The sequence below is a fragment of the Lagopus leucura genome, unplaced genomic scaffold (assembly GCF_019238085.1).
Source record: "Lagopus leucura isolate 7727_CA_CO unplaced genomic scaffold, USGS_WTPT01 Super-Scaffold_100002, whole genome shotgun sequence".
NCBI lineage: Eukaryota > Metazoa > Chordata > Aves > Galliformes > Phasianidae > Lagopus > Lagopus leucura.
This window is the reverse complement of record NW_024962263.1, coordinates 72,017,651-72,032,899: the sequence shown is the minus strand read 5'-3', so window position 1 is coordinate 72,032,899 and position 15,249 is coordinate 72,017,651. Positions and strand designations below refer to the sequence as shown.

General features: G+C 34.7%; 1 protein-coding gene across 36 annotated transcripts in view; it reads right to left on the bottom strand.

Moving 5' to 3' along the window:
• The window catches only part of RIMS2 (regulating synaptic membrane exocytosis 2), a 437,811-nt gene that overhangs the window by 162,217 nt on the left and 260,345 nt on the right, over positions 1 to 15,249 (bottom strand). For 35 of the 36 annotated variants that reach the window (XM_042868720.1, XM_042868731.1, XM_042868726.1 and 32 more), the window contains 3 exons: positions 13,947 to 14,077; positions 12,067 to 12,238; positions 11,349 to 11,502 (listed from right to left, as the gene is read on the bottom strand). In XM_042868720.1, coding sequence (XP_042724654.1) covers positions 11,349 to 11,502; positions 12,067 to 12,238; positions 13,947 to 14,077 — 457 coding nt within the window. Of the gene's footprint in view, positions 1 to 3,811; positions 3,839 to 11,348; positions 11,503 to 12,066; positions 12,239 to 13,946; positions 14,078 to 15,249 lie in introns of all 36 variants that reach the window. The other variant, XM_042868715.1, reaches the window with a different exon arrangement.

Sequence of the window (15,249 nt, the reverse complement as noted above, 5' to 3'; positions counted from 1 at the left end):
ATCATGTAAAAACTGTGAGTAAACCTAAGGGAGCTCAGGACAAAGCAGGATCAATGTTCTGCTTGGGTGACTGGCATAGTATGATGCCCAGCCTCAACTCCCAGCAGAATACTCATAGAACAAGTGCCAACAGGGGTATGCAAAAATAAAAGCACTTCTCAATTTAAAAAGTTACTATGTGAGAAATTACTTGAACCATAAAAACTGCTGTTCTCTATCAGGCTGTCTAACATCTACTTATCAAGGCAGAGGAAGGTTCTTCCTTGCTGTAAAGAGTCTATCAACTCTCCTAATGGGCTTTCTGCTAATCAGGATAATTTCTACAAAGCAATTAAGTTTAACTAGGAAGATATTCAGTCTGATGATTTTTTTAAATTGTAGTATAGAGACCCAATGAACGTCTTTGTTGCATTACAAAGAAAGAACATCTATCTACTCCGCTTGTGATGCTGTACCTGCTGCTCATCTCAGCAGTCTTCTACAGCTGTGTTGATTTACATGCCATTGGGAAGAAGTACTGGGGCCATCAGGCTCTATTCTCCTTAGCCACAAATTCAAATTCACATGATTAAATAATATGGATTGTATTTGCTACTAAATATTTGAGCAAGAGAGTTCCATTGGTCTGGCCAGGATTTGGTTGGGAGAAAAGAGGCAGAAGTCACCAAAGGGGTGCAGAGCAGCATGATTCTGATGTCGCTCTTTGGTAACCTTGGCTCTGACTTGGAAGCAGAAGAGCAGCTGCTGTGCAGAGATGCCAACAAGCTGCTCTCGTGCTCTGCAGCTAAGCAAGGACTGGGAAGAATAGGCAATGGTGCTCATCACATCAATCCTGGAGGGAAAATTCACTTCTCTGAGGATGAAAATAGCCAACTGTTGTCACAGTGGCTGAAGATTTCCACTGGGAAACAAAAATGCAGGGGCCTCTCTTTCCCCTCAAGCCCCCATCCACCTTCTAGATTTTCCTAATACCTCAACTTCAAATCCCCTTCCAGGATCTAGAGACCATCTTTTCTTTTTATATACAGAATTCTGTCTTCAATCCCACCACACAACTAAGCTGCAGGGAAAAGACAGGCATTGGGAAGGTGAATGAGCCAAGATCAATACCTGCCCTAAGGATGGGCATAGAGAAAGAAGAACCACATTTCAGAGCTTTCTCCAGCTACTACCCCTGCAAAGAGGCCTGTTTCTTTTAACAGCTTTAAAATGTGGTTTTAAATGTTGGTTAGAAGTTATTGAGATTTCTTACTTGGCTTTGTCTTTGGAAATCAATATTTTCAGGAAGGACAGAGGAAGGAAAACATGTCTATTGAATCTAATGTCAAGAATCACTGCCTGGAATACGAAACTTCTGCAAAATAATCACATTAAACTTATTTACAATATCTTCCATTAACATCAGAAATTGAACAGATTAGAAGGTCCACAGGTCAAAATCCTTTATTGAACTGAGTATCCAAAACACAAGCATAATTGCTGGCATCATAGTTCTCATAAATTTTGCAAGAATAATTTCATATGCTATGCATTCTAGATGGTAATATTGTTTTTAACCTACTGAAAATGTAAATTTTAATATGTAGGCTACAGACCCTCCTTAACCATGTCTTTTCCAAATACCACTTCATTATCTTATATTCATATCAAGTAATTTGAACCATTGTCCATAAAACAGAGAAAGCACTACTCATAATCTGTCTGGGAAGTGTGACAATGAAGTCTCTCATCAACAAATTATTCCAAAGGAATACTGCTAATGATGCTGTTGTTTAGTGTTTTCAATGCATATTTAATGTGTACTTTAAAATGTTTGACCAATATGTTGTCAAATATAGTGCATATTTCAAAAGTAAGAAACTGAAATCCTTTCTATCAAATTCAGAATTCTGCAAAGAGTTTGAGCATGTAATACCTGGGACATTGAGTGCATCAAATAAGTGCACTCATGACAATGGTCTGTATGTCTTTGATGTATTTTAAACGTGAAGAATGATGTTAATTAAGCCTCACAGTACTTGAATATAAGTTATTACTGAACTACTCTCAATTATAACCATTTTGTCTGATAACTGGATGTTAGCAGTTTGCAACTTCTGAATAAAAATAATGTGGAAAACACTTGTTTCTGGTATAAGCCTCAACATAAGAGCAGCATGTGAGGTTCAAAAGTTAATTGAAGTCTATTTGACCAACCAACACAGAACTGACATGGATAAGAGATGAAATGAGTAAAAAGAATAAGGTGTTAGCTTAAATAAACAGAAAGAACATCAGATATTTTGGCTCGGAAATTCTTTTCACCTTATGGAAAGAAAGGAAAGAGAAAGCAGACCAAGCTCCCAAGGAGAGGATCCTATCCATTACAACATAGGAACATTTTATTAGGTTTGGTGAACTCCTTGGTAGCATGCTTGTATGATCTCCTTCCCTGAAGCTCAAAAAAGGCCTTCACAACCATTTACAGTAGCTTAGTGCTACCACTGTTTTTTCTATATTCAAAGCTGACACATAAGCAACCCTAAAATCAGTCTTACAACAACTGTCTTAAGAATTTATTCTCATGTTCATCCAATTTGTGCCGGAGGGTTCTTCATGCAAACTAATTTCTCATGCAGTCTCACTGTCTGCATGTCAATCTGTCACTTCTTCCTCCTGTGGTTTTTCAAGTTTTTGACCAATTTCATCTAAATTGTCAGAAAGGTTTAAATACCAAATATAATTAAGTTCCTACGGATCTTTGAAAAGGGTTGCAGAAATAAACAGAGATATATTTGAATCAGAACCCTTTTCTGGAAAAGAAACAAAACCAAGGTAAAATTTGAGCACACACGGTGAAATCATACTAGTCACAGCAAACATGTTCTGTTCCCAAGTGAACATGTAAGACATGAGAGGGATCTAGGGTATTTCCAGAGAGAGCAGACTGGAGGAAACATGGGAAAATAAAGGTAAATGTAATGGAAACTAGGCTTTCTTAGAACTGCTCTTAAGAAATGGTTTGGGGTTTGTAGAGAGCCTGCTTTTGCAGGTGTATTGGACTCAATGATCTTCTGCAGTCCCTCCCAACCCCTGCAATTCTGCAATTCCATGATTCTGTGTATTCTTTTTCTCTCTATGATAGCACTGGTTCTGTTTTCTTAACAACGTGTGCTTCATTTCTTAAACTTAACTGAAAGATAATTAAATGAACCAATTCTCAACAAGATTCTCATAATTAAAACTGCAGCAACTGCAAAAAGTCCCACATGGAAAGTGCTATGAAATTTAAGCTTGTAAAAACTTTACATTATGAATTTATGTTTAATTAAGGGAAACTTCTCAGATATGCCAACTGTATTCATAACTGGGAATTTAAAGCAATGCTAAACTGTAAAAACATGTATCAATACAAATACTGATTTTGGTAGTAATTCACTTACCCCAATGCTTCCGTTCTAAAAATCCTTATGTTAGTTCTCAAACAACTATGATACAACAACGATCCTTTAAATAAAGCTTAAGCAAAATAGCATTTACCTAGTACAGTTAATAAAGCTTACTACAGTTCACCTATCAAAGCTCTACCTAAATTAAAGGCAGACAAAGCAAGTATAATGGTACAGTATTGCTCCAATATCAATACTGAGATGTCATGAGTAGAGAAACAAAGCCAACAAAGGACCTATGGCTGAAAAGCAGACATGTAAAGCCGAGGAACAAGCAATTTAGCATCTGCACAATAGGTAGCAAAAGCACAACAATAAAATATCAAATTAAATTTTGCATGTATGTGGAAGCAATAAGCATTTCTGGCATGCTGAAAGTTTACCTGAATTATATGAATATAAGCCTTTATCTGGAAAACAAATATTGAAATGAAGTAGTGTCAGGGAAAATTACATGAATCACTACATGTAACAGGGATGGTCAGAACCTTAAACTTCATTGTAACTGCTTCTGCAGACTGAAGAATTTGATATTCAAGCCATATTTCAAAAGCAAAAAGCTCAATCAGATTTGAGAAATTAAACCACAAAAACACCAATCACTTCTGGTTTGACATTTATATTCTGGAGACAGGGAGGACTGCAGGAGGTCAGTCATCTCCAATTCTCAAACACAGCTGCTTACTTACTGTAAGCAAGTGTTCCACTTTTCAAGAGCAAAATGTATGTTCAACTAATCATACCCTTAAATGACTGTATGGTGATGTTGGCACCTTGGCAGAAGTTATTAGCAGAACTTTCCTGAGAGGTAGCTATGAATACTAGTTTAAATTTCACAGACTCAGTAGTGATGTTAAAGTCAATCTTTTATCTCCACTAGTGAATGATTTGATTTGGTAAAAATGCATATTTATGGTAAAAATGTACACAATAATGCACAATATATACATTGGTTAAAATGTATATACATTAATACATTCTCCACATGATTTGTGAGCGGTGAATTTAAGACAATGATTAAATATTTGCTAGATGTGAGTAATTGCTTTCATTACTTAAGTCTGACTCTTTGAGTTATTCCATCTTTCCATACAATCATGTCAGTATTTCTAAATATGATAATACATATAGTATGCAAAACAATGGACACGAATGAAAATGTGAAATATTACTTTGCATTTGCAGATTTTGTAAATGTGACTTCCACGAGGTAATAGGAAGAAGCCAGGATGTCAAAACAATATGAATATGCCCTGGCCATTAGCAAGACCTTATGAATGTTTTGACTACTTATAGATGGACAGCAGTTGACAAGTATCGATTAGCTACTGCAGTGTTCACAGACTTCATTTAAGTATAGCAGACAACAGGATATGACATTGTTAGAGAAAAAAGGAAAGTAACAATTTCTTGCCAACCAGTGCTGTGGAATGTACTGGACAACCAGGTTCCTTCTGGCAAGCTGGAGTTTTTCTGACATCCAGCTAAATACTGTTTTAATATACATACAATTATCAGTAAATCATCTACTATCTGCAAATCTCGAATCTACATCTACAAATTGTATTTCTTGATAAGCAATTATTTTTTGTTACCTAGCTCCAGAATTCCATTAATTTCAAATAAGATAATCAGGATTTTCTTAGAATGATTTACAAACATTTAGATCAGAGCTTCAGTGGTTACATTTTTTCTAACATTTGCATTTGTTGGCACAGGTCTATTCCAGTTATTAATTGCATGAAAAATTGACTCATCTTTGGCTAGAAAATTACAAAAAAGAAGTATGGGAAAGTTTTTTAGTTTCCTCCAGCAAAGGTCCAAGAATGTAATTAAAAATCAATTAACACAATGTGTAAATTATTTATATAATTAAAAAGGATAGATATTCTGAATGCAACTTCTGGAAAGATCTAGAAAATTGTAGAGTTTCTTTAAGAAGACAGGAATGTAGAAATAGTGAGATTATAATGGAGCAAGGACTTAAGGAAGCCATGTATTTTTCTATATGGTTACAACAGAAAGGAAAATGAGTAATATTCCATTCATTTGAAGATTTCATCAGAACCTTTATAATTATATGATAGTTTATTATGCTACAACAATTAAAAAAACAAACGTACAATGACTTCAGCCAGAAAAGGAAGCCACTGCATAGATTTCTGTTCTTTAGAATCTGTTTAAATTTGATCCAACTATTTATCTGCTGCCTAGCAAGGTTACTTTGCCCTATACATCAAGTTGTTTCAACAGAAAACATTGTTTTCCTGTCATTACATGGCAAAAGAGTTGATAATGACATGATTTTATCAATGAAGCAGAACAACAGAATTATAAGCAATATTCAAACTCCCATAAACTCCTGCAGTGTTGATAGATTTTGAAATATTTTTGTAGTTTAATTACAGTTTAGTAAGGTTTATTTTTATTTTTTCAAAATTAAATAATTTTATTTTTTTAATTGGGAAAAAGAAAAATATTTTGATAGTTTAAGGCCTTTTCAGACACCCCTGTATCATGTTAAATACCTTTTCATTAAAGTATTTAATAAAGCATAGATGTACAATAAATATAAGTAAATCATAGGTGCATAATAGATCTAATACTGGTGTTTGTATATATATATGTATATCCATATTCGATGAACAAAACATCAGGGCATGCAAACCAAGTTAACAAGGCCTGTGCTTCATAAAAGAAAAAAAAAGAAAAATTAAGGAGAAAGCATGAAAGAGAAATATAAGCTTCATCACCTCTCTAGAGTAAACTTCTTATAAAATATTCACTGTTCACATTCTGTGCCACTGACCATAAAATGCTCCATATTATAATTTGAAAGAAAAAAAAAAAAAGCAATTGTATGTTTCTTGCTTACCTATTAGTAAAAAGCATTATTATGATACCCTCAACTAAGATGCATTTACACTGATTTAAAATTATCATACAGACTTATAATATTCAAAACACATTAAAAGGAAATTGCTGAGACAGCAGGATCCTGATTCTCAAGTAAAGATTCTGAGTTCTAAAAAATTCCATGGCTTTCATCGGAATGCAGTTTTGCAATGCCTCAGGTCTCAGATACACTGTCATTAATTATTATTAAACTTCAATTATTTTCATACTGCCAAGATTAGCTCTATATGTTCTAGAATATAGACTTGAAATTTTAACAGTTAGAGAATGGTAAAGAGGACTTGACTTAACAGATAAAAGCACTCAATCCATCTTTGATTTGATGACAAAGTCAATGAGTATAAATAAATCAATAAAAAGCCTCAGCAACCAGCAATGACAAGTCCATCTAAAAAAGTTTCTTCAAAAATGAATAAGCAGCATGGTGAATAAGCACTTTGTGAATTCAGTCTATTGATTTGGTGTTTCTAGTTGTATGTGATAACTTTTAGCATGTTAAAGTCTAATCAAACAAACAAAACTGACCTTATTATTCAGAATATTTTGCTTATGCACTATGATTTTTTTTTAATTTCGATCTGAATGACATACCGTTTGGAAAAGTAATGCTATATATTCTACATATATATACTTCTTTTTTTCAGTTGTTATATTCCTATTTTTTCTGTATTTTTCTTTTATAAATTCACTCTATTTGTGCACACAGAAAAAAATTGGTACAATAATCACTCTCCCATCTCTTTGTTCCAATATGTCTTGTTTAACAGTCAAGAAAGTCAGCAAATGAAGTCATCAATGACTTCAAAACCCAGAGCAACAACTCATCACTTATAAGAAAGCTACTTCACAGTTTTCTTATTATAGTTATTCTGATTTTGACTGATTTTTCCGGTGTTCAGATCTGAAAAAAATATCATTTTGTTGATCATTTTGGACTTAAAGATTCTGATTTCCAAACACTGTCATTTCTGAAACCCTGAAGACAATATTTTTAGCAGAGTTTATTGCACGTAGATTCACTACTTTTCCATGATGGAGAATGCTTAAAATACAAAACATCTTTTTACCCAATACTGTGCATGCACTGCACAGTTAGGGCAACACAGCTGGTGAGTGGTCTGGAGCACAAATCTTATGAGGAACAGCAGAGGGTACTGGGATTGTTCCATCTGGAGAAGAAGAGGCTCAGGGGTGACCTTACGGCTCTCTACAATTGCCTGAAGGGGGGTTGTGGTGAGGTGGAGGTCAGCCTCTTCTTCCATGTAACTAGTGATAGGACTAGAGGGGATGGCCTCAAGTTGTGCCAGAGGAGGATCAGGTTGGATATCATTTATTCTCAGAAAGAGTGGTGACGTATTGGCACACCAGCTGCCCAGGGAGGTGGTGGAGTCATTATCCCTGGTGGTGTCCAAGAGACATACAAATGTGACACTGAGGGACACGGTTTAGTGGGAAATACTGGTGTTAGGTAGACAGTTGGACTGGATGATCTTGAAGGTCTTTTCCAACTTTGGTGATTCTATGATTCTCATGATAATTAAAAACTCTCCTAGATTGCTGTGCATACCTATGCTGTAACTAGGGATCAGAAACTGTTTTTACTATTTCTCACATTTCTTCCCTTCTATTGGCATTAAGCCATTACAAGCACTGACTTCCTACGCTCTGTGGTATGTAGATCAATAATTTTGTCAGTTTGGCTTTAAAGCTGCAGACTCTCAGAGCTAGTGAGAATAATTTTTTAAATCTTAGGTAACTGGGAAACTCATAAAATTCCTAAAGTAAAACAAAATAATGAAAAATATTTCTTAAAAAAAAAAAAAATCAGTTTAATGCAGAGCAACAACAAAAAAATTGTTGGACTTCAAAACACGATTGCCCAGTATCCTTTATCAACTAAGCATTATCAGCCCACATTGCACAAATGTACACATTATGTGGACATAACTTCAAAAGATTGAATAAGAATCTCTCAGATTTAATTTGATGTCTGCTTTCTCTGTTCTGGGAAATGGGGACAAAATAATACCTCTTGATTTTCAACCCCATGTCAAAAACACTGCTGACATCCCACTGATTCTAATGGACAACTGTCAATGAAGTATCCAAACCACATTCAATTTTCAGTGTAATTCATAGTAAGTCTCTTACCTAAAATAAGAAAGAAAATCAATACTATGGCCTCATCAACTAGATGAATATTAAAATCTTTCATAAAATAATCTTTGCTGTTCAGAGTCTCTTTTCAGAGGTAATATAAAAAGAACTTCAGTTGGCCTACAACTCCACTTACTGCAGCCTGGAATTCTTAATATATGCAGATACTATGTAAAATATTTAAGAAAATTGAAGCTAGTTCGAAAATTCAAGAATTAACTTCAAGAGAAGGTGAAAACTGGCTTCTATCACTCTATACCACAACACAATGTCCACTCTAAGATACTAAGAGAGATAAAAAGAAGTAGAAACTAAGCTACTATCTCTCTTTGAAAGTTGTTTCCTGGAAGACATAGCATATGAGACTCTGTGAGAAGCTCACCCTGTGCTATCTGTATCTGTAAACATGGGAGTTCAGTCTTCAGGACTGACAATTTGTTCATCTTCAGAACACCAAAATTCAATGATACTAAAAAGAGAATAGCAGTCAGTGGTAAGCGTAGGTGGTTCTTTTAAGCTACCTTCAGAGAATAACATTTAAATATTGCCTTTGTATGCATGCATTTAACAAAAAAATGAAGCTTAGATGTGTACATCCGTATTTATACAAATGACAAACAATTTTGTAATTCTAAATATATTGGGACTTCTCACAAGAAATTTTGAGGGGTGTACAATCAAGTACTTCTTATCAAGACTCTTTTCAGCAGTATGTGGCTGTAGGACAAGAGGAAATGGCCACAAACTGAAGCATAGATGTTCCACACAAATGTGTAAGGACTTCTTCCCAGTGAGGGTGATGGGAACAGGATGCCCAGGGAGGCTGTGGAGTCTCCTTCTAAGGAGGTATTCAAGACCTGCCTGTGCAACCTGGTCTAGGGAGCCTGCTTTGTAGGAGGGTTGGACTAGATGATCTCTAGAGTCTCTTCCAGCCCTACAATTCTGTGACTCTAAGATGCTTTGTATTGTACTAACTAATTCTGTACGTAAAAGCATCACAGAAATTAATAAAAGGTGGCAGTGCCGAACTGCTCTTGAAGCTGAAAACAGCTTTTGCAGCCTCAATAACCGAAATAAATTTAGAGTGTAATAGGAGAGTAAGTATTCTAAGAAGTACTTTGAAAGAGATAGGTACACTTTTCAGATATGCCCTAACTTCATTCTGGAGATCTTTTTTTGCACACTGTCACAGCGTGCCACTGGAAAAAATCTGGTAACATCTTCTGCTTCATCGCATACAAGACTTGTTAACAAAGGATTTTAAAAGAGCAAAAAACAGAAAAATTGAGAAATCTTAAGTTTAGCTCAATGTTCTTTTGAAACCTCCAAAAAGCAGTAGAAGAAACAAGCTTCTGTATGATGTTATTAAAGTATTAAAGGTGTAAGTCGTAAGATATTCTATCTGGCCTTCATCAGTCCATTATAGTGTAGGTTGGGAGGGGTTTTTTAGAGAATACCTGATGCAACATCTGTTTCATTTATTCATTTATTCTTCAGGGCAGTTACTTATTGCACAGATGGGAATTATTATAAACAAAGAGGGTTTGTTTTCAAGATGGATTTTTTTTTTTAATTAAAATTTCACAAATTTCAAATACAAACAGATACTGAAATGTCCAACTGGTCTGCAGGTATTTTTACATGGCAGACAACTTACTATAAGTGTGGCAAGATGGCAGAAAGTACAGAGAAAAATAAATTTTAAAAATTTTCATAAAGAACACTTATGATCCTTGAGAAGACTGAAGAGAAATTAATAGAAAAAGTGTTTTTTATTTGTTAACTAGTATTTCTTTCACTCTTCTCTGGGCCAGTATAATCTTACAACTCGAAGGCTATGCACTTCAACTCCCAGTTAATGTAACTATCTCATAACATTATGATATGGAGCATTTTAATTCTTCTCACCATCTAGTGCACGTACACAAACACTGCCAACTACTTTCAATACTTACATACCAAGAAACAATTAAGAGTGGGTCCACACAGAACACAGCAAATATGCAAGCTTATTTGTGAGCCTACACAGGCATAAGCTTCTGTGAGTTTGTGGCAGTTATCACAAACACACACACCCACGTGCAATCACCAAATAAAATCCAAAGGCTCTTGGAAATAGTTTTCCCCCCCTTTTTTTTTTCCCACACGAGTTATCTTTAACAATAATTAAAGATTTTCCAGTGTCAGTTGACACTTTATACAGTTCATTCAGTGAAAGATGGCTGTGAATCACCGAGAGCAGTGAGCAGTTGAACTAGAGAAACAACACAGCATTAAGGAAATAGATTTTCAGATATTCTATTTTCAGAATATCTATTGGTAACATAAAACTATAGTGAATCAAGTATACCAAACCCTATAAAATAGAAATGAGAGACAATCCGTTTGTGAATGTAACTGCATAAAACTATTAGAACAAAGCCATGGCATAGCTTTTGTAACATATCTTATTATACTCAGCTCACTTTATTTTTAAGTTTTACCTTAAGAGAAAGTTACTGCACTTTCACTTTTGGTTAAACTATGAAAAGATAAATGTAAAATGGGAGATAAGATATGTAATATGGGAGTTTAAGATAAAGAAAGCACATCGTAGAAGAGCAAGATAACTTGCTCAAACTCATAATCTAAACCAGGTTGCCTCTTAAGAAAACAATGTTGTACTGCACAGTGTTCAATAATACCATTGGTAACATTTCAGACTCTTAAAAGTAATCATAAATAACTGGATTCATAAGAGCTGCAATTGAACACACAAATTCTGTCAGCTGCCATCTACAAGAATTTACCATATTTTACACATTAATCCAAACAAACTATGCACCATGGATAAAACTAACAACCTACTTTGTAACCTCCGCGTAGGACTCTCGCCATGGAGCTGTCTTCGTGGCAAATATGGTGAGGGATGGGGAAGTGGCAATGAAGAGACATCATGTGTTTGAAGTTTGTACCAGTGAGGTTCGTCATCTAGTAGTGCCGTCTCTAACTCAATAAGAATCTAAAAGAAAAAAAAAACAGATTAAAATAGGAAACCATTATAAAACTGCATTTTAAAATACGAACGTTCATAAATTTTATTCTATTATTCCCTTACTGTTAAGGACTTTGTCTTTTAAGTTAATGCATTTGCCTTTTAAAAGTGTTAAAATCTTGCACTTTATAAGAAGGCATTTTCTGTGCCTTTCTATACTAAATACACAAATAAAATTTTCACGTGGCCCTTATCACCTTACAACAATCTTAACTGTATTCAAACAATTTGTAGAGAGTTAGTCAGCAACATTTCAATATTCTGTTACAATAAAAGTATGTGAAATGCAGATTTTATTAAACATTTCTCAAACAAATTGAGAAACTGTGCATCCAATTACTAAAACAGAAGAAATACAGAAAGAATCTCATATCAGTACTATCTGCCAAGTACAACCTAATGAAATAAGGACAAATTCACAATTTTAAACATCTTTGCTTTACTAATAATTACTTTACTAAAAAATACTGTATCCTAAATGTGAATATGTGGACTAATCAATTCCTTTGATAAATACCAATAATTGCATACCTCTCCTAAAAATTCACTTTCTTCCTCCCGAACTCGTGCTTGGTCCCAAAGAGTAATTTCTAACATTCGTTCTCTAAACTCTCTCCGATGAACCGGAGAATAAATGAATGTCTGGTTCCACTTGGGTTCCAAGGTTTTCTTTACTGTTTTTGTTCTTCTTTTATTTTTATCACTGAAGGAAAAAAAAAATTAAACTGTAAAAAATGTATCATGAAGAGCAGCAAATCTTAAACCAGCAGCACATTGTATAATGTTACGGAAATACTCTAGTAATGTATGCCAGAGTTTGTTCATGATACAATGAAGTTCAATGTATGTATTGGGGACAATTCGTAACTTGATATTAAACTCTGTAGTCAGCTGATTTCACAGTTTGCATGTCAATTCCCAGTTTAAGAAATTCCCTCAGAAAAAAGAAACTGTTTTCTATATTTGTTTTGAAAACAGTAAACATGGATTTTTCATAAATACATGTATACTTCTATGGACAGGATTCCCAAGAGTCATGGAGCAATAGTACTATGCATGTGCACACAACACTGGACACAGCAAAAAACTGCATTTCAGACAAGTAAGCCAGCTAAGACACCAGAGGCCCTGGGAATATGTTCCATAAGCTCTTCCAGCAACACTCAGAAACAGTGGTCTCAAAACAGTTTCCAAGACAATCCTTTGGGTCACCAATCTGAAGGCAGATCTCACCATGAGGCGAGCCTGACTTTTTGGAGCCTTATGCACGGCTACCGTGGGAATCCTGGGTCAGGCTCAAGGGTGTTGCTGAGAGCAATGTGTTTTCCAGAATATTTCTGCTTGCAAGAACTCGTATTTTCTGACGAAAATGAGTTTCACTAGAAAACACCCACACTCCTTTTGTTGACAATACTGAGAAGAGTTCTCAGAAAAATGCGTAATATTAAACCTGCTGATTGCCGCATATGCAGCTGTGGCATTAAAATTAATGTGGATTTTTTAATATGGCAATGAAGTACTTGCATACTTTGGAAGTACGTGCAATCGTAATGTAGTTACTATATTTATGAACAGTTACTTAGAAACTGGGTCAACAGATTAACTAAGACATAATATTTTTGGACACATTATTAAAGCAAATAATGCAATTATTGTATTACGATAAAAATTCATTTACCCTTGAAAACTGAAATAAGTTACACTGGACAAGCTTTTCCGTTCAAATCTGTTTAATCAAAGAGAATTCTGGATTTTCATCTAATTAAATGCTTCACTTATTTAAGCATATTTTACCTCTAGCACGTTTTCTTCTTTTACACAAGAAATATATTTTGCTTACTTAGCTTTTACTTCTGAGGAAAATAAAATGAATTTTCCTGCCATATGACAACTTGCTAATTGTTATATATTTGATAGAAAACACGTCATAATTTCAAAAAGTTCTGAACATTTTACGTGAATAGGAAGAAGATGAAATAATTCTTATGAAACACCAATTACTATTAAAAAAATACACCCATTTTGGTTGCAAATTTTTTTCCTGCTTTGAATGGGAAAAACCAGCCAGCTGGTCTGATCGGTCTAGAAATCTGTGAACCTATTTTTGCAGCATCTTCTTTGCTCTAGACAGGAATAACTGTCGTAAGGAATACGGGTATTACAGAACACTAACAAAATGCTTTGCAAATAACAGTTTCACATGCAGTGTTGTACACCTGCCTTTACTATTCTATTCAGTATTTAACAAAATAGCCACTAAAAGTCAGTTAATATTCAGTGTCCAAAGACACGTTGTTGTTACGTAGCATGCTCTATTAAGGAACTTCAAACTGTAATGTTTCCATAAGTGTATGACAGGTAAGCTCAGCTAATTCTTATTCAAACACTTCTTGTCTTTATGTTCACTTTACCTTCTGTCTGGAAGAAAGTAAATTTTAACATAAGGATTCCTTGGTCTCCCATCTTCCCTTGAAGGAAGATCCTTTGCTCCCAGTATTGTCACTATTAACTGATGACCAACCTTGTCGTACCACAGTTTTATCTGTAATGAGAAAATATTAATTAGTGGACTCATTTCTAAAACAAAGTACCATATTAATTTTTAAATTAAATTTACTCTTTAGCTACTATTTATATTGGTTGCTTAAGCACAAAATATTGCGTACTAGTTTGCATTTGTAGTAAAGCAGAAAATATATTCATACTATAATATCTTCAGAATGTACCTGGAGTTACTCATTTTTAGAACCTTGTATAATGAATACATTATTTCATACTATTTTTTTCTCATAGTATTAGGGTTAGGATTATTGTTCCTTGGCAGCATAATGCATTACTTAGTAATGTAATGTATTACTCGTATTACTGATGTACGGCATTCATATGTATACATGTCTAGGTGTTTTATGCACAATGAATGAGTGAATGTTTATGCCCTGCTGTGCTGGAAAGACCATGGGATAAGGTAAAAATAACCCCCCAAAGTTGTAAGAGAAAAACAGGTTCAGTAGAACAACTCTCTTCCCAATCAAATTCAGCAACAACAAGGCAAAAACTAACATTACTAATCTGTGGAAATCATTATTAAACAGTCTTAGACGTTGTCTAGCAAACATTTTCACTATGTTCATTAAGCACTGCTGTTTAGCTATTCTAGTTTGAATAATATAGCCGTGAATGTATCATTCAAGGAGAGGATACACCTACTTTACAGCACTAATTCTAACAGGGGATATGGTGCAGGTAGGGCAAAGCAAAGCTTTTCAAACAGCCAGGGAGATATTACATGGGGGTACCTCTGAGATAGTGTTAACTGCAACTGACAGAGAAAGCTCTCTTCATGGCCAGTTTGATGGACATTTAAAGAAGTTTCCTCCCTGAATTTATGGGAATGAGAGTAATGCCTGGCTGCACAACAAAGCAGAGTACCTTTAGGCACAAATAAACTCTAGATAAGGTATATGTCAGTAAACCCCAGCTAAGGTAAACATCAGAGATACATGCACTTTCTGTGGAGCATTATTTCAGATACGGGATCTTCATCTGCTATACAGCTTCTCATCTTCAGCATTTCAGTGATTTAGAGAAATGTCTTGACACAATTCTTAAGACTTCTGACCAATCAACAAGAGGCTCATTTAGCTTTCTGTTGTTCCTAATTAATGAAGTAACTGAGATGACAGTAAGACATACCAACTCATCTAATGGTGGGAT